Raw genomic sequence first — 20,160 nt, 5'->3', positions numbered from 1 at the left:
AGACTGAATATGCGACTGAAAGAGATAAAGACTTACCTTCAGAACAAATTATTTATGATTCAAACAACAACAATGACAACAAAACAACAACAAGAACCGGAGTCTTAAACTGAACAGAGGCCCAGTTCACTCGACCATTCCACAGATATTTATAAAGTACCCGCTCCGAGTCAGGCACTGCTTTTGGCACTAGAGCGAGCCATCTATTTCTCAATTCATGGTTAATAATCTAAAACAGAATGCTTTAAATTGCACAGGTTTATAACCATCTCTTAGGTTTATAAAATTTTATTAAGATCTCTCTTGGTAAAAAAAAAAAAAAAAAAAAAAAAAAAAAAAAGATCTCTCTTGGTTACATATAACTCGTGAGGTATGAGAGCCATGTGTTACGCGGAAAGCACAGAAACCTCTTGTCCAGGTATTCCAAAACGGGAAGAAAATAACTTCAAGTAGTAAAGTGTGATGGTTATTCTTACATCAGTTTTGAAATCTTGATATATGACCTTTTCTTCCCCCAAGCCAAATTAAGAAAGCTGGCATCAGCTTTCTTATGTATGTGTTGACAAAGTGTTTTTCTTCATTTTAATGAGTCAAATTACGTATGACTCAGGCATAAAATACTATATATTTACTCTATGCACTTAAATTTACATGGCAAAGCAAACAAATACACTTACTGAAGGTGCAGAGCACAATTTTTTGCTTCAAATTTCAACAAGAATTTTCTCCATAGCCTTTTAACCAGCATATATAGGTCAAGAATATTATATACCATAATAAATAGCAAACAGTAGTCGATAGCAACTTCAGATTTAAGAGGAACTTTTTATATTGGAATGGTTGGAATTTTACAAAGATAAAATATTTTTATTTCTGTGGGAAGAGTACTGACCATAGCATAAACTAGTGCCACTTGGTGTGTGTGTATGCCACTTTTTTAAAAGTATTTTTTATTTTTAAAGCACTTTACCATTTTCAAAAATACTTTCTAATGCATGACATTTGTAAAAGAAACTCATGCATGTATGTATGTCTTAAGTTCCAAAACACGACTGAAGAGCACAAACTCATTAAAGTTACCTGATCGGCCCCAGTGAGATGGATGAAGCTCTCAAGGATGGATGGGCTCAGCCTGTCCATCACATCTATGGCTAATTCGTCATCACCCTATAAAGAAGACATCACATGTCTAAAAAAGTTTAGGAATGTTTAAGAAAAGCCGTCAAACCTAGGTAAACATTAAAACTCACTTTAGCCCTATTTGTTACAAATGGAATCGAGGGCAGGTAGGTGGGTGAGCTTAGACCCTGTCAAAAAGATCTTGTTATAAAGTAAATTATCCTTGCATGGTAAAAACAGAAATGGAATAAGGATGGACAAAAGGAGTTTTTAAGTACTTTCGTTAGATAGCTGGATGAGATATCTGAAGCTTACCTTAGGTATTTCCAAAAGTGCAAATAAAGCCCGTATTTCTCTAAGGACACTGACAGCTAATCTCCTAGTGGCAGGTCGACTGCTACAGAGAGTGACAAGTGCAAACCCTTCAACCACATGGAATACATTGGAATACGGGCTCCTTTCCAGAGGAGGGGGATGAGAAGCTCCATTAACCATACCATGCTTGAAAAATAAACAGAAGTTAAAAAATATATGTATGTATAGACATTCTAGTAAAGCAATTACTAAAGAGTAAAGCAAATCATAAAAATGATGGCTATAGGTCTGTCTCAGCTCAAGAAATTTAAATAACATTTAATTTATAAAAATGTCATAGTCACATAGTGAAAAAAGCATTTAATTGGCAGTCTGAACAGGAATTCTGTACCTAAGTTCTATCACTCTCTGGCTACTTTGTAAAAGCCTTAGAGCTGACACTTAAAATCACTACTGGTCTAACATTTCTATATTGAAAATGAGGGGATTGGATGGTATCCTTTGTACTCGAAGTGTGGACCAGCAACGTGGCATCACCTAGGAGCTTGTTAAAAAGAGAGATTCTCAGGCCCCTGTGATTTGTAGGCTCTTTAAAGGTTGAGAAGCTGGGTTGGCTTAGATGATCCAGCTCTAATATTCCAAGATTCTATGACTTAACACATTATTACAAATCAATAATTTGAGCACCTTTTACGGTTAAGAAGCACACGGGGGCTTCCCTGGTGGCGCAGTGGTTGAGAGTCTGCCTGCTAATGCAGGGGACGCGGGTTCGAGCCCTGGTCTGGGAAGATCCCACATGCCGCGGAGCGGCTGGGCCCGTGAGCCACAATTGCTGAGCCTGCGCGTCTGGAGCCTGTGCCCCGCAACGGGAGGGGCCGCGATGGAGAGAGGCCCGCGCACTGCGATGAAGAGCAGTCCCCACACCGCAATGAAGAGTGGTCCCCGCTTGCCGCAACTGGAGAAAGCCCTCACACGAACCGAAGACCCAACACAGCAAAAATAAAATAAATAAATAAAGGATAGTCTTCAAAAAAAAAAAAAAAAAAAAAAAAAAGAAGCACACGTACTGTATATGTGAAATGGGGACTGGTGCCTTTGAGAAAACAATCAAATAACTCATCTGAAAGGCTACCAAAATTTTTTATTATATCAGCTTTAAATATATTGGAAACAACCTAAATGTGAGCTAGAATTGCCTCTAGTTTCTATGTTCATTTAAAAATAATTATTACCGGGACCTCCCTGGCGGCTCAGTGATTAAGAATCCATCTGCCAATGCAGGGGACAGGGGTTTGAGCCCTGGTCTGGGAAGATCTCACATACTACAGAGCAACAAAGCCCATGCACCACAACTACTGAGCCTGCGCTCTAGAGCCTGAGAGCCACAACTACTGAGCCCACGTGCCACAACCACTGAGCCCGTGCACCACAACTACTGAAGCCCACGCGCCTTACAGCCCACGAGCCACAACTATTGAGCCTATGTGCCACAACTACTGAAGCCCGCGTGCCCTAGAGCCCGCGAGCCATAACTACTGAGCCTGTGTGCCACAACTACTGAAGCCCACACACCTAGAGCCTGTGCTCTGCAGCACGAGAAGCCACCGCAAAGAGAAGCCCATGCACCGCAACGAAGAGTAGCCCCTGCTCGCCGCAACTACAGAGAAAAGCCCGCGGGCAGCAACGAAGACCCAATGCGGCCAAAAAATAAATAAATAAATATATTTTAAAATAAATAAATAAAAATAAAAACTAAAAATAATTATTACCAAAGAAAGAAAGTTGGAAAGGTTGGACACACAAATGTTATGTACTTAATATATAAACTATAGGAAAGTTCTGCTTAAGGGATTACAAACACTTTGAAAGGAAGTAAAACTAATAAAACTTTTAGTTTTTGAGAAAGTCAATATGTTTTAACATCATCATTGGTCATCTACCACTGACCACATACAAAGAGACACTACAAAAGAGTTTGGTACCTGTGAGTCCTGGTTTTTGTTATGCATTTGGGTTGCTTGTTTCCACTGATTTATTAATTGCACCAACATCTTTACGGCATTATCAAGAAGCGTGGGATGGACATCGGTCACTTCACGAACAATAAAATAAACAAATCCTGAAAGAACATCCTCCCGCCAATCTGGAAAATCAAGCATTAGTGCCTGCAGAGTATTGAAAGCCAGAGCACGTAGTTCTTCATCCATATGAATTGTGAGCCTACCAAGAACAAAATTCCATTAGCAAACCTCAAAAACCTTCCAAAGAGTTTTATCATCTAAAACGTAAAACTAAGAATTTAAAAAATATATCCTCTCAATTGGTTCATAAGAAGTAAGAAGATAGGAACCAATGTTCACTTTTTGTGCTATGTTCATCCTTATGCTAAACTATATTCATTTATTTAAATTCACACGTCAATCTACTAATATTAGCTGGTACTTGTAATATAATTCAGAATAATAAGTTTGACCATAATTCAAATGTTGTACTTTAGAAAGCACAGATTGACAAATCAGAATTATATTAAAAAAATTCTTTAATCCTTAAAATGCCATATGTTATCCTATAATCAATCAAAAATTACATCCAATCATATAATACCTTAGCGCTAGCTCATATTTATTTAGTCCTTTACTGGAAAGGACATGATTTATCTCTATCATTCCTTTCATGCTGCTGAGGTTACAGTTAAACATAAGATGGCTGATTGTGAAGAAAGAAATACAACAAATCAAGATGGAATCAGTTTAACAGAAATAATTCTTGACAGTGAGAATGAGAATAAATTTAGGAGTAACTTCATAAGTGGGGTATGCCTAGAAAGAAAATGAAAAAAAAAATGTGTCAAACTAACCCATAAGGTCTTCAAGAGTTTAAGTCTAAATAAATTATAGGAGAGGCTATATATAATTACCTTTAAAGACATCAATACAATATGAGGACATGAATTAATATTAGTTAAAGGATTTTAATGGAACTTAAAGAAGAGAATGATAAACAAGAAAATCATAAAACATGGCTGCAGCAGTGAAGCTACCAATATATATTGCTATATGAATATGAGTTTCTGTTTGGGGCTGTAGAGTATTATTTTCATGACTGACCATCAAGACACATGCATCAGAGTTAGAAAGAGCCTGAATGAATAAAGAAAAGCAGGTGTATTGAAAAGTATGCCACAGTTACATGCTTGGGCAGCTGGAAAGATGCAGTTATCCTCAATGATAGAGGAAGAGAGCTGCATGATTTAGGTGAGAGGAGATACACGGTCTTCGCCCTGCTGAGCTCAGTTCTGGTCTTCACTAAGCCAATGTTCAACTGACCATGAGACTAAGGAGAAAATGTATTACAGCTACAGAGACCTAGGAGTGAGCCACAAAGCAGCAGCAGTTAGAGCAGCGCACTGGAAGTACCACGTGGGGTCAGATCAAGGGTCTCTAGCCCAGTGTTCTGTCTCTGATAGTGGCACCAAAGGCGATACTGTGGGCTAGGAGAGCGACTGACTCTGCGCTGCTGGCTTTAAAGGTCATTTTAACATCCCTTAAATCCATGAATTTACACCTATCTGTGTGACTCGTGGTATAGCCATGAAGAGAATGGTGCCTGGATAATTTAAGGCAGGAGAACAAATTGACCTTCCCTAGAGACAGCAAGACAGGTCTGCAAATTTACAGTGTATCTTTGCTTTGTTTGTTTGCTTACTTTATTTCTAAGTAAATAAGATTTAGACATCACAATTCCAAACGATAGGAGTTGGGGACAAAGTAAGCAGACCCTAGAATCTTTCTTTCTGCCAAAATAAACTAATTGGTAAGTGAATACCACAGGGGAAAGAAGCAAAGTATTATAAATAGCAAAGCAAATTGTCAATCACTGTCGAGATGTTTGCTCCTTTACAAGGCTCCTCTATCCCTGCCCCTTGGAGATGCAACTTCATTTTGGTGGGGGATATGGACTGCCGTCCACAAAGATGCAGGTGAGTTATAAACTGAGGTGGGAGGAGTAAGAGCAGAAGTGAATGACAGTTGTTTACTGCTTTCCCAAGGAACAGCATTATAAATAATTACAACTTATTTTCCCTCCCTAACACTGACAAGACCTTCGTAACTCTGCAATCTAATTTACAGCAAGAGTTAAGAGACAGAGTAGGAAGGGATGAATTTATCTCATGGTGCAAAGTTTCAAAGTAACCCCTTTCTTCTCCTCGTAATCCTAAAAGACACCAATACCATTCAAGGTCTGAGTGCAACCCACAACCGCTGAGGATAGGTAGTGCGCGGGTGTGTGAAATGCTAGGTGTTTTCAAGGAGGTAGAAAAGGTTGCTGGTGTGGTCTATTAACTGTTTATCCATTGTGAATTTAACTTAAGACTTAGTGATAAGTGCCCAGCGAGCAGTAAACGTCTTTCAATGTGATCAAGTATCACTGCCCTGATAGTCTTTGCACTTGGTTTTCCCTTTAGGCTGGGGCCAGCAAACTATGGCTCAAGGGCCAGATCCAGCCAGGAGCCTTCACAGGTGGCTGCTTCTGCACTACAGTGGCAAAGATGAGTAACTGTGACGGAGACCACGTGACTTGCAAATCTTAAAATATTTACTATCTGGTCCTTTAAGAAAAAAAGTTTGCTGACCCCTTATCTAAAGAGAATCCCCAACTATGTCAACAAAGCGGTTTTTCAAAACGCCATCACTTCAACTTAGAATTACTTTTGGGAGCTGGTTAGTTTGGATGTCATGTTATTTACTCACTTATAGAGCATAGTAGAGGAAAGAGATAAAAACTTGAATGCTATGGGCTCTGTAATAAGAGGAAAAACTAAAAATGAGACCTGGTTATCACCCTAGGTGCTAAAGAAATGACTGTAGGAGTTAACACACTAATTAATTGCCCAGTGGGGCTGTCATACACCGATAATGCCCATATGTTAAGAGACAACATGAAAGGTCCCAAGAAACAGTACTATATGGAAAGGCAAGGAATTTAAAAATAGGATTTGTAGGGGAATCCAGAAGAACTTTAACAGTTAAAAAATGAGTGAGGACTGCTGGTGGGAATGTAAATTGATACAGCCACTATGGAGAACAGTATGGAGGTTCCTTAAAAAACTAAAAATAGAACTACCATATGACCCAGCAATCCCACTACTGGGCATATACCCTGAGAAAACCGTAATTCAAAAAGACACATGGACAGTTACAGAAAGATAGAGAAGATGAAAAGGCAGAGGGCTATGTACCAGATGAAGGAACAAGAAAAAAACCCCAGAAAAACAACTAAATGAAGTGGAGATAGGCAACCTTCCAGAAAAAGAATTCAGAATAATGATAGTGAAGATGATCCAAGACCTCGGAATAAGAATGGAGGCAAAGATTGAGAAGATGCAAGAAATGATTAACAAAGACCTAGAAGAATTAAAGAACAAACAAACAGAGATGACCAATACAATAACTGAAATGAAAACTACACTAGAAGGAATCAATAGCAGAATAACTGAGGCAGAAGAACGGATAAGTGACCTGGAAGACAGAATGGTGGAATTCACTGATGCGGAACAGACTAAAGAAAAAAGAATGAAAAGAAATGAAGACAGCCTAAGAGACCTCTGGGACAACATTAAACGCAACAACATTCGCATTATAGGGGTCCCAGAAGGAGAAGAGAGAGAGAAAGGACCAGAGAAAATATTTGAAGAGATTATAGTCGAAAACTTCCCTAACATGGGAAAGGAAATAGCCACCCAAGTCCAGTAAGTGCAGAGAGTCCCATACAGAATAAACCCAAGGAGAAACACGCCGAGACACATAGTAATCAAAGTGGCAAAAATTAAAGACAAAGAAAAATTATTGAAAGGGAAAAACGACAAATAACATACAAGGGAACTCCCATAAGGTTAACAGCTGATTTCTCAGCAGAAACTCTGCAAGCCAGAAGGGAGTGGCATGATATACTTAAAGTGATGAAAGGGAAGAACCTACAACCAAGATTACTCTACCCGGCAAGGATCTCATTTAGATTTGATGGAGAAATCAAAAGCTTTACAGACAAGCAAAAGCTAAGAGAATTCAGCACCACCAAACCAGCTCTACAACAAATGCTAAAGGAACTTCTCTAAGTGGGAAACACAAGAGAAGAAAAAGACCTACAAAAACAAACCCAAAACAATTAAGAAAATGGTCATAGGAACATACATATCGATAATTACCTTAAACGTGAATGGATTAAATGCCCCAACCAAAAGACATAGACTGGCTGAATGGATACAAAAACAAGACCCATCTATATGCTGTCTACAAGAGACCCACTTTAGACCTAGGGACACATACAGACTGAAAGTGAGGGGATGGAAAAAGATATTCCATGCAAATGGAAATCAAAAGAAAGCTGGAGTAGCTATACTCGTATCAGATAAAATAGACTTTAAAATAAAGAATGTTACAAGAGACAAGGAAGGACACTACATAATGATCCAGGGATCAATCCAAGAAGAAGATATAACGATTATAAATATATATGCACCCAACATAGGAGCACCTCAATACATAAGGCAACTGCTAACAGCTATAAAAGAGGAAATCAACAGTAACACAATAATAGTGGGGGACTTTAACACCTCACTTACACCAATGGACAAATCATCTAAAATGAAAATAAATAAGGAAACAGAAGCTTTAAATGACACAATAGACCAGATAGATTTAATTGATATATATAGGACATTCCATCCAAAAACAGCAGATTACACTTTCTTCTCAAGTGCGCACGGAACATTCTCCAGGATAGATCACATCTTGGGTCACAAATCAAGCCTCAGTAAAGTTAAGAAAATTGAAATCATATCAAGCATCTTTTCTGACCACAATGCTATGAGATTAGAAATGAATTACAGGGAAAAAAACGTAAAAAAGACAAACACATGGAGGCTAAACAATACGTTACTAAATAACCAAGAGATCACTGAAGAAATCAAAGAGGAAATCAAAAAATACCTAGAGACAAATGACAATGAAAACACGACGACCCAAAACCTATGGGATGCAGCAAAAGCGGTTCTAAGACGGAAGTTTATAGCTATACAAGCCTACCTAAAGAAACAAGAAAAATCTCAAGTAAACAATCTAACTTTACACCTAAAGAAACTAGAGAAAGAAGAACAAACAAAACCCAAAGTTAGCAGAAGGAAAGAAATCATAAAGATCAGAGCAGAAATAAATGAAATAGAAACAAAGAAAACAATAGCAAAGATCAATAAAACTAAAAGTTGGTTCTTTGAGAAGATAAACAAAATTGATAAGCCATTAGCCAGACTCATCAAGAAAAAGAGGGAGAGGACTCAAATCAATAAAATCAGAAATGAAAAAGGAGAAGTTACAACAGACACCGCAGAAATACAAAGCATCCTAAGAGACTACTACAAGCAACTCTATGCCAATAAAATGGACAACCTGGAAGAAATGGACAAATTCTTAGAAAGGTATAACCTTCCAAGACTGAACCAGGAAGAAACAGAAAATATGAACAGACCAATCACAAGTAATGAAATTGAAACTGTGATTAAAAATCTTCCAACAAACAAAAGTCCAGGACCAGATGGCTTCACAGGTGAATTCTACCAAACATTTAGAGAAGAGCTAACACCCATCCTTCTCAAACTCTTCCAAAAAATTGCAGAGGAAGGAACACTCCCAAACTCATTCTATGAGGCCACCATCACCCTGATACCAAAACCAGACAAAGACACTACAAAAAAAGAAAATTACAGACCAATATCACTGATGAATATAGATGCAAAAATCCTCAACAAAATACTAGCAAACAGAATCCAACAACACATTAAAAGGATCATACACCACGATCAAGTGGGATTTATCCCAGGGATGCAAGGATTCTTCAATATACGCAAATCAATCAATGTGATACACCATATTAACAAATTGAAGAATAAAAACCATATGATCATCTCAATAGATGCAGAAAAAGCTTTTGACAAAATTCAACACCCATTTCTGATAAAAACTCTCCAGAAAGTGGGCATAGAGGGAACCTACCTCAACATAATAAAGGCCATATATGACAAACCCACAGCAAACATCATTCTCAATGGTGAAAAACTGAAAGCATTTCCTCTAAGATCAGGAACGAGACAAGGATGTCCACTCTCACCACTATTATTCAACATAGTTCTGGAAGTCCTAGCCACAGCAATCAGAGAAGAAAAAGAAATAAAAGGAATAAAAATTGGAAAAGAAGAAGTAAAACTGTCACAGTTTGCGGATGACATGATACTATACATAGAGAATCCTAAAACTGCCACCAGAAAACTGCTAGAGCTAATTAATGAATATGGTAAAGTTGCAGGATACAAAATTAATGCACAGAAATCTCTTGCATTCCTATACACTAATGATGAAAAATCTGAAAGAGAAATTATGGAAACACTCCCATTTACCATTGCAACAAAAAGAATAAAATACCTAGGAATAAACCTACCTAGGGAGACAAAAGACCTGTATGCAGAAAACTATAAGACACTGATGAAAGAAATTAAAGATGATACCAACAGATGGAGAGATATACCATGTTCTTGGATTGGAAGAATCAACATTGTGAAAATGACTATACTACCCAAAGCAATCTACAGATTCAATGCAATCCCTATCAAATTACCAATGGCATTTTTTACGGAGCTAGAACAAATCATCTTAAAATTTGTATGGAGACACAAAAGACCCCGAATAGCCAAAGCAGTCTTGAGGCAAAAAAATGGAGCTGGAGGAATCAGACTCCCTGACTTCAGACTATACTACAAAGCTACAGTAATCAAGACAATATGGTACTGGCACAAAAACAGAAACATAGATCAATGGAACAAGATAGAAAGCCCAGAGATTAACCCACGCACCTATGGTCAACTAATCTATGACAAAGGAGGCAAAGATATACAATGGAGAAAAGACAGTCTCTTCAATAAGTGGTGCTGGGAAAACTGGACAGCTACATGTAAAAGAATGAAATTAGAACACTCCCTAACACCATACACAAAAATAAACTCAAAATGGATTCCAGACCTAAATATAAGACTGGACACTATAAAACTCTTAGAGGAAAACATAGGAAGAACACTCTTTGACATAAATCACAGCAAGATCTTTTTTGATCCACCTCCTAGAGTAATGGAAATAAAAACAAAAATAAACAAGTGGGACCTAATGAAACTTCAAAGCTTTTGCACAGCAAAGGAAACCATAAACAAGACGAAAAGACAACCCTCAGAATGGGAGAAAATATTTGCAAATGAATCAACGGACAAAGGATTAATCTCCAAAATATATAAACAGCTCATTCAGCTCAATATCAAAGAAACAAACACCCCAATCCAAAAATGGGCAGAAGACTTAAATAGACATTTCTCCAAAGAAGACATACAGACGGCCACGAAGCACATGAAAAGATGCTCAACATCACTAATTATTAGAGAAATGCAAATCAAAACTCCAATGAGGTATCACCTCACTCCTGTTAGAATGGGCATCATCAGAAAATCTACAAACAACAAATGCTGGAGAGGGTGTGGAGAAAAGGGAAACCTCTTGCACTGTTGGTGGGAATGTAAATTGATACAGCCACTATGGAGAACAATATGGAGGTTCCTTAAAAAACTAAAAATAGAATTACCATATGACCCAGCAATCCCACTACTGGGCATATACCCAGGGAAAACCGTAATTCAAAAAGACACATGCACCCGAATGTTCATTACAGCACTATTTACAATAGCCAGGTCATGGAAGCAACCTAAATGCCCATCAACAGACGAATGGATAAAGAAGTTGTGGTACATATATACAATGGAATATTACTCAGCCATAAAAAGGAACGAAATTGAATCATTTGTTGAGACGTGGATGGATCTAGAGACTGTCATACAGAGTGAAGTAAGTCAGAAAGAGAAAAACAAATATCGTATATTAATGCATGTATGTGGAACCTAGAAAAATGGTACAGATGAGCCAGTTTGCAGGGCAGAAGTTGAGACACAGATGTAGAGAATGGACATATGGACACCAAGGGGGGAAAACTGCAGTGAGGTGGGGATGGTGGTGTGCTGAATTGGGCGATTGGGATTGACATGTATACACTGATGTGTATAAAAGTGATGCCTAATAAGAACCTGCAGTATAAAAAAACAAAACAACTAATACTAAACTTTCATTGGGTTATTTGTATGGAAATATGTTAATATAAATGTTTCAGACATTACATGAAATTTCTAAAAATCTTGTATTTGTATGGAAATATGTATGGAAATATGTTAAAATAAATGTTTAAAAAAAAAAAAAAAGACACACGCACCCCAATGTTCATTGCAGCACTATTTCCAATAGCGAGGACATGGAAGCAACCTAAGTGTCCATAGACAGATGAATGGATAAAGAAGATGTGGCACATATGTACAATGGAATATTACTCAGTGATAAAAAGAAACGAAATTGAGTTATTTGTAGTGAGGTGGATGGACCTAGAGTCTGTCATACAGAGTGAAGTAAGTCAGAAAGAGAAAAGTAAATACCGTATGCTAAAACATATATATGGAATCTAAAAAAAAATGGCTCTGAAGAACCTAGGGGTAGGACAGGAATAAAGACGCAGATGTATAGAATGGACTTGAGGACAAGGGGAGTGGGAAGGGTAAGCTGGGACGAAGTGAGAGAGTAGCATGGACATGTAATGTAAAATAGATAGCTAGTGGGAATCAGCCGCATAGCACAGGGAGATCAGCTCGGTGCTTTGTGACCACCTAGAGGGGTGGGATAGGGAGGGTGGGAGGGAGACGCAAGAGGGAGGGGATATGGGGATATATGTATACATATAGCTGATTCACTTTGTTTTAAAGCAGAAACTAACAAAACATTGTAACGTAATTATACTCTAATAAAGATGTTATAAAAAAAAAAAGATACTTTTAGGATTTCACATTTAGGATATCAAGTCATTCGTTGCTCTCATTCCCTGGGGAAAGAAAGGCTTTGACGTCTCTGCCATAAAATTAAAGTCATTAAATACATCTTGAGATTAAATTTCATCAACAACAACAACAACAAAAAATGAGTGAGGAGAAAGTGTTAACAAAACATACAAGACAAAATGGGAGTTTAGAAAGTTATCAAATAAAGGATTAAAAATGTCTTTATCACTACTTTTTTAGTGATAATAGTGTAACAGGGGAGCATTAGAAATTTAAAGAGATTTAAAGAGATAAAAGGTAACCTCACAAACAGTAATTCTCATTTACCTTGCTAACAATTCAATGAGGTCAGTTCTGCTCATACCGTCAGGAATCAACCTTGGAATAGCAGCAATACAAGTTCTAAACAAATCAATTTTGGGTTTTCTTTCCCCCCTGAAAAACAGATCACAAGAGGACTTAATAAGAAGAATCTTACATACACCAGATAATGAAAGCAAACTTGGAAAAATTATTACAGAAAATGAGCTCACCTCCAAAAGTTTAATGTATTTATTTTAAAAAGCATATACAAATCCAGTAAATAATTATCAGTTTATAAATGCAGAAAAGAATATATGGATAATTCAGGAAAAAAACACAGGTAGCCAGCAAAAAAGGTTTTCAGTGATTAAAAACAAGTATAACAACTATTATGTTTAAATAATAAGTATTATTTAAGTAAATTATTTATATTATAATTGTTTCAAATAGAATTAAATATATAATATTTAACCTTTGAAAATATTTAATTATTAAAATAATAAAATTGACATTAAATAACCAAATATTAGTTATTTGGGGGGGGTCTATAAAATCAACAAAATTTTTTCTTTCTCTTAATCTCATATACTAACAAGGGTTTTAGAAACCAGACATTCTCATATACTACTGTTGGAGTTGTTTTTTCTTGTCTTTTTATTTTACTTCAGAATGTACACACACACACACAGACACACACAAACATATTTAAAATTTTTATGTAATAAAATATATGAAGTTTTGAAAACCCTGATTCCTCCAGAGGCTTGATACAATTTAATTCTTCTGTATTTTCCCCTAGTTATTCAATGATTTTATTTATTTTAAATATCTAACCTTTTATATACTGGTTTTTATTTTGGTCTACATTTCAAGGGGAAGCTGTTAATTTATTTTACCCAAATTATTCTTCAATTGGCCCAATAAAATAATTCTTATATAGACAAGAATTTGGATGTTTTAAGAGTTTTCGGCTCAGTATCCATTATCATGGCAATGGACCTACTACTTACTTTCAGTGATTTTATATACAGTCAGTTTTCTCAGCTTGGTTCCAACATGCATGAATTTCAGTTACCACAATTTAGTTAAATAGTATCAGTCTCCAACAATGTGGTTCAATTTTCTGTTACCATTAACTGTAAGTAATTGTATAGCCAAGCTTCCCTATTAGCTCCTCAGTGCACAAATCAGGATGTAAAAAACAGATGTGTATCATAACCAGTGACTTAATCACATTAATTTTTTCAAAGTCTGTCATGATTGGTCACTGCACATCTGTTATTCGGTTCACACATACATGGCAAATTATGTAGTTGTGCTGATTCCTTGTCTCCAGGGGTAAACTCAGGTGAGTATCCATCTGACAAAAATGGATAATCAAAACAGGAAACTGGCCAACAAAGATTAAAGTACAGCAAAGAAAGGAAAAGTGAATACTGGAAGTGAAATATTGGGTTGGCCAAAAAGCTTGCTTGGGTTTTTCTGTAACATCTTATGGAAAAACCCAAACAAACTTTTTGGTCAACCCAATATGAATCAAACATTAATGGAGTTACAGAGGAACTAGCTGACCAGGGAGTGCTGACACTGCTGTCATTGAAGACCCTACATACGCAGCCAGAGGAACTCAGTGTGGGCAAATTTACAGGCCGAAATGAGGAAAGTGTGACAAAAAGGATGAAGACTTCCCAGAGGAAGTAACGCAGGAAAAAAAACTTCGCATTAGAGAAACTCTCAGAGATATTAAGATTTTCTAGTATATAGTAACTATGCATTAATTGAGAGATCCAATATCCAATTTGGTTATCTAAGATGTACAATGCAGATATTAACACCTTAAAAAAAGTCCTCTTATAAAGAATATGTAGACACTTCCTAGCAAGTAAACGTTGTTGCCATAAAATATATCTTCCTGAGGAGGAAGTCCCTAACAATAAGGGAAGAAAACATGGGTTGACAAGCAGTGCTGGCAGTGGGATGGGGGAGAGATGAGGTACAGTTTCTCACACAAAAAGCCACTCATACATTATTCCCCTCTGCACCCTCAGTTCCCAGGAGATGTTCAGGTTTTCTTTTTTTGTTGAACAAGGCTCTGGAAATAAGAGCATTTGTTTGACTTAATAAACCAACCATGTCCACACACATCTGGGGTCACTAGCATTTCTCTCTCGCTCACAGAATAAGTATAAGGCATCATCACTGACAACAAACTGGACGGATCCAGGATGACTTTTGCTATCTATACTGGTTTGACAGCACTTTAAAGAGTAAAACTGAGCCTGTGGGAGGAATCGCTGTATTAAAAACTGCCGCAGATGGCAATAGGGGCGAACTCCAGAAGAGAAAGGAAGGAAACAAGGAAGGAAACAAGCAAGAATCAACCCACTTTACTTATGAAAACTGAAATAGCAATGAAGAGAAATAATTGACTACATACGTAATCATATCTTCAGGCTCCTTATTAGACATCTGCACACTAGTCATACACATTGGTCTTCCGACTTCTTTGTCCAAATGTCTGAGAATGCTGTCTAACGCTTTTCTCACTTGAGGATAGTAAACAGACATTCCTGGGAAGGGGGGAGAAAACCTCACAGTTATAAAATGTCAAAAATTAGATAAAGAATAGTTACAATTATTTTCTGTAAAAAATAAAAGCCTATCAACCTTTAAATTACATTAGCTTATTTTTGTTACAAAAGAAGGAGTTCTGACTTTGACATACTATTCTCCCTGATAATTTGCTTCAGTATATTGGAGAAAATGTGTAAAAATTATGCACACAACTGAAATTAATTTGAAGGAAGGACAAAATACAGTGAATAGTATCATGTGAGAAAATATTTAACCAGAAGACTTTTAACATAACAACTTATGGACATTATAAAAAAAAGTATTCATTTTTGAATCACTCTGTACACTGGAATAACCAGGCAAATATATACTTTCATAGGCAAATATATACATGTATGTATACATTTACACAGGCAAATGTATACATTTTAGATTTGATCATAACCTTTCACAAAAGAATATTAAACTGTATTATTGACTTATTCCAGTTAACACTAACCTATGACTTTTGCCTCTTCATCTGTCAAGGTTTTATTGAGAAAAATTTTCTTTACACGCAGAGTGTTTCCTGAGGGAAGAATAACTCCTGTTGTTGGCATTGGCGGCTCACCATCTTTCTGCTGCAAACTGTCCGCTATTACAAGGAACACTCTGAGGCCTATGTTCATCCTCTTCAGAGAAAAAAGTTTCAAAGTAAAGAAGTCAGAGTGTCAGAAAATTCCTTTTTTTTCATGCTAAAAATATCTCATCAAATAACACTGGGGGATGTGAGGAAGGAGGACAGAAGAAACACAAACCTTTCCGTCCAACATTTTTTTTAACTAGCCCAGGCACTGGAATGTGCTTTAATATCAAATTCCCAAGGGCCACCCATTCACTTATGAGGTCAACTGGCTCTTTTATTTTCTAGCTTATTTCAAACCTCTTTCATCCCTTCCTCAACTCTCCTACCCTGACACCATACTCTCCCCTCTGTAAGCAGATGATCTGTCACCCACTTCACAGTCAGAAAAAAACCATCAACCTTCCTCAATCTCTCACTACAAAACACACTGATCTACTTATATCTGCACCTCTTCTTCCTCTACTTTGCTCCTGTTACAGTCGAGGGGTGCTGGTATTCCTAGTTATTAGAATCCCATCCGCTCTTGCATTATCAGGAAACTACACTATCAATTCTCCCTTCGCTTTCTTGCATCTTCAGCATTTCCCTTTTAACTGAATATATCTGATTCCTGTTAACTATACTCAACTATCTTAATGGAATGAGCGCTCCCCATAATACTTCCCTCTCACTCATCAGTGACAATATTGCTCAAAACAGTGGGCATTTTTCCTGCATCCTATCTGACTTTTCAGCAGCATGGGACACTGTCAAATATTCCTTCTTCCCTGAAACCCTCCCTTCCTTGGATACAAGTGTGCCACTGCTGACTGTGTCATCTCTGTCCATATTTCAAATTTACCCTCCTTTATCTGAATATTAAATGTTAGACTGCTTCAAGGCAAGTTCCTAGGCTGCCTTTTCCTATCATTATGTATTCTCTCCCAAAGCAATTTCATGTATTTACATGGCTTCAATTACCACCCATACCAGATCGCCTGCTAATTTTAAGCCTTATTTCTCCTCTGAACTTGGACCCTCAGACCAATTTGACACTTCTAATTGGATGTCAGAAAGCTGCCTCAGATTTGCCATGTTCAAACCAAATGCCCTCTTCCCCGCCAAACGCAGTATCTTCTCAGTGTTTCTTTTCTCAGTAAATGACCTCTCTATCCACACCACACCATCTCAGCCCAAGCTGTCATTAGTTATGACCTACACCAGTGGTCTCTAAAATGGGTATATGCATCCCAGTGGGTGTGTAAGATGGTTCACTGGAATACAGGGAGAAAATAAAACTTTCGTTCATATATTTTTTATTTAAATAAGATCAAGGTTTTAAGATTTACCCCTCTTTACATATGACATCTTGGAATGTCATTGTGGAAAATTCCACAGTGTACCGTGGTTCACAGAGGTGTCCTCACTTATTCATTCTTTCAGTGTATTGCAATTTGCTTGATTTGATTAAGTGGATTAACAGATCATTTTATCTGGCTTTAACTAAACTAGCTCTCACAAGCTTAAAAAGATTCCTGAAAAGAAAATACAGATTGAAGAAAATCCTAATAAAGTAAGCCTGTAGAAAAACAACAACAACAACAAAACAGCACAATTGACATTTTTTCTACTCTTAGTATGAGCATTTCAGTGAGGAAAAAACTTAATTTCAGAAATAAACTCGTTCAATGAAGAGAATATTTTTGAAAATGGATGATCAAGAAAACGCCTTTCATTATGTGATTTTTGTTGCTGAGAACCAGGTTTTAAGCATGTCATCTATAAAAAGTCTTTTCTGCTCACTTTAAAAATTTGGAAATAATTATTAACCTATCTTAAAAATCCTACAAATAAAAAGCTTCAGGGCTTCCCTGGTGGCGCAGTGGTTAAGAATCCGCCTGCCAATGCAGGGGACACATGGGTTCGAGCCCTGGTCTGGGAAGATCCCACATGCCGTGGAGCAACTAGGCCCGTGAGCCACAACTACTGAGCCTGCACGTCTGGAGCCTGTGCTCCGCAACGGGAGAGGCCGCAACAGTGAGAGGGCCACGCTCTCTGCAAGTGGAGAAAGCCCTCGCACAGAAACGAAGACCCAACACAGCCGTAAATAAATAAATAAATAAATTTATTTAAAAAAAAAAAAGCTTCAATAACTTTTGAGCTCATTTGTTAACTACATAAATATATATCTTAGGATTTGATTATGAGGAGGACCAGCACAGGCATTTAAAAGAAATAAGAGAAAATATAACACGTATTTTGTCTTTTTACGTTCTCCAGTGTCATTAAATTCCAATAAGCAATTACTTCAAAAAATATTTTTAAACAATCTGAAAATTTAATATCTAAAGGATGAGTAGGAGTTTACAAGGGAATAACAAGGCCAAAGAAGTAGGAAATAACATTTACCTTAATTTGTCTTTAACTAGAGATTTGAGCCTAAGAGTTCTGATTCCAGAAATTGTGCTTAAAAAAAATTTTTTTTTAATTGTATGGATAGTAAATTACTACCATTATAATTTTTTTTACCTCTGGATTAATGGTGAAAGTTTTGGTAGATTTTCCAACACTGAGAAGATCAAATATTATTTCTTTCATTGCAAAATCCAAACGTTCCTAGAGAAAAAAAAAAAAAAAATCAATAAATCCTTATAGCTTTCTACTGCTATGGGCATACCTTGGAGATAATGTGGGTTTTGTTCCAAACCGCAATAAAGCAAAATCGGAATAAAGCAGGTCACACAAATTTTCTGGTTTCCCAGTGCATATAAAAGTTATGTTTATACTATACTGTAGTCTATTAACTGTACAATAGCATTATGCCTAAGAAAGCAATGTACAACCTTAGCTAAAAAATACTTTATTGCTTAAAAAACACTAACCATCATCTGACAACACAGAGTCGCCACAAACCTTCAGTTTGTAAAAAAAGGCAATATCTGCGAAGCACAATAAAGCAAAGCGCAATAGAACAAGGGTCTGCCTGTATAAGTTAGGTATCATGTTAAGAATTATACAAATAATGGCAACAATACAGGTCTGTGCCCACAAGAAGTTCCTGAATCTAGTTGGACAAAAGAAAACTACGTATGAATTAATGTTAAAAGTGTATGATTATAGATACATGATTTAATTATCAAATGACTGGTTTAATAGCCAAACCAGCAGGATAGAAGTTTTAAACACTCATTTGCCAAACTCATATTCAAGACCTAAGTGAAGGAATTCCCAAAATAATGATAAAAGGAAGTCCCATGACGACAGCAATGAGGCAGGTCTGGAGAGCAGGGAGTTCATACTGGGATAGAAAGAACAGGGCTCCAGGAAGGTAATCTCCAAGGAAAGAAAAGTTAACTAAGAGTAACTGATGTTTGAGAGGAGCTCTATAGTTCTGCAGGAGTGCTGGTGTGAGGTGATTAAGCAAAGGGAGTGGGTACGACCCTCGGGGAAGGGATGCAACCAAATAGCAAAAGTTTTCTCAACAACAGATCTAAAGCACAATCTGCTTTCATTCATCTTACTGACACATTTATTCTTATCTAATTATCATTAATTCTGTGCTCCCGTAAATAGAAATGTATTAGTTTTATTTAAATATTCCTTATTTCTTCATTGTCAAAAATAATTACATTACGGGTCATCTTCGTTGTCATAGTTTTAGTTCAAAGAGAACTCAATGAACATTCTGGAACCAAAGTGTTTTTCCCAAACTGAGAAGGTAACCCTACCTATGCTTCTCCAGGGCTGATGTCCCAAAAGAGAATGTGACCAGAGCCATGGATTTGCTTACTCAGCCCCCATTTAATCCTCTTCAAATAAACCTTCCTTTACTGCAGAGGCTAGAAAGCTAAAATATTTCCCAGGATGCCTTTGGACAATAGGCTTCAGGATGTGACTGAGACCCAGTCAAGTGATATACTCACGGGAACCCTTGGGAACTGGGGTACGGGAGGAGGAGGGGGAGGACAGGGACAAAGGAATCTATTTTACTGGTGGGGATTGTGGTGGAAACATGATTCTCAAGTGCTTGGGGCACTTCCTAATTTGGCAGGTTTTTGACTGTGGCAGAGGAAGCAGCTTCCTTGGTAGCCCGATGGTGTAGTTTCCTCTGGATTTCCATTTCGGCTAGAATCTGTTTCTTCAGTCCTCTGAGTGATTCTGTGAACGACCTCTATTCCTTAAAAGACCCCTTTGGGTTCAACTAGCTACCACGGACTCTAGTGTCTGTACCTGAGAACCTAGATTAATGCAGGTTATGAAAACAATGTTCCAAAATCTT

At 37.1% G+C, this 20,160-nt stretch overlaps 1 protein-coding gene across 6 annotated transcripts in view; it reads right to left on the bottom strand.

Moving 5' to 3' along the window:
• Nucleotides 1-20,160, bottom strand: part of FRYL (FRY like transcription coactivator) — a 302,580-nt gene that overhangs the window by 81,839 nt on the left and 200,581 nt on the right. For all 6 annotated transcript variants that reach the window (XM_057547273.1, XM_057547272.1, XM_057547271.1 and 3 more), the window contains 7 exons: nt 18,411-18,497; nt 15,777-15,948; nt 15,141-15,273; nt 12,728-12,835; nt 3,417-3,654; nt 1,435-1,620; nt 1,081-1,167 (listed from right to left, as the gene is read on the bottom strand). In XM_057547273.1, the coding sequence (XP_057403256.1) occupies nt 1,081-1,167; nt 1,435-1,620; nt 3,417-3,654; nt 12,728-12,835; nt 15,141-15,273; nt 15,777-15,948; nt 18,411-18,497 (1,011 nt within the window). The remainder of the gene's footprint in view (nt 1-1,080; nt 1,168-1,434; nt 1,621-3,416; nt 3,655-12,727; nt 12,836-15,140; nt 15,274-15,776; nt 15,949-18,410; nt 18,498-20,160) is intronic.

Source organism: Balaenoptera acutorostrata, chromosome 5, assembly GCF_949987535.1.
Source record: "Balaenoptera acutorostrata chromosome 5, mBalAcu1.1, whole genome shotgun sequence".
Classification (NCBI taxonomy): Eukaryota; Metazoa; Chordata; class Mammalia; order Artiodactyla; family Balaenopteridae; genus Balaenoptera; species Balaenoptera acutorostrata.
This window is presented reverse-complemented; position numbering and strand designations above follow the sequence as displayed.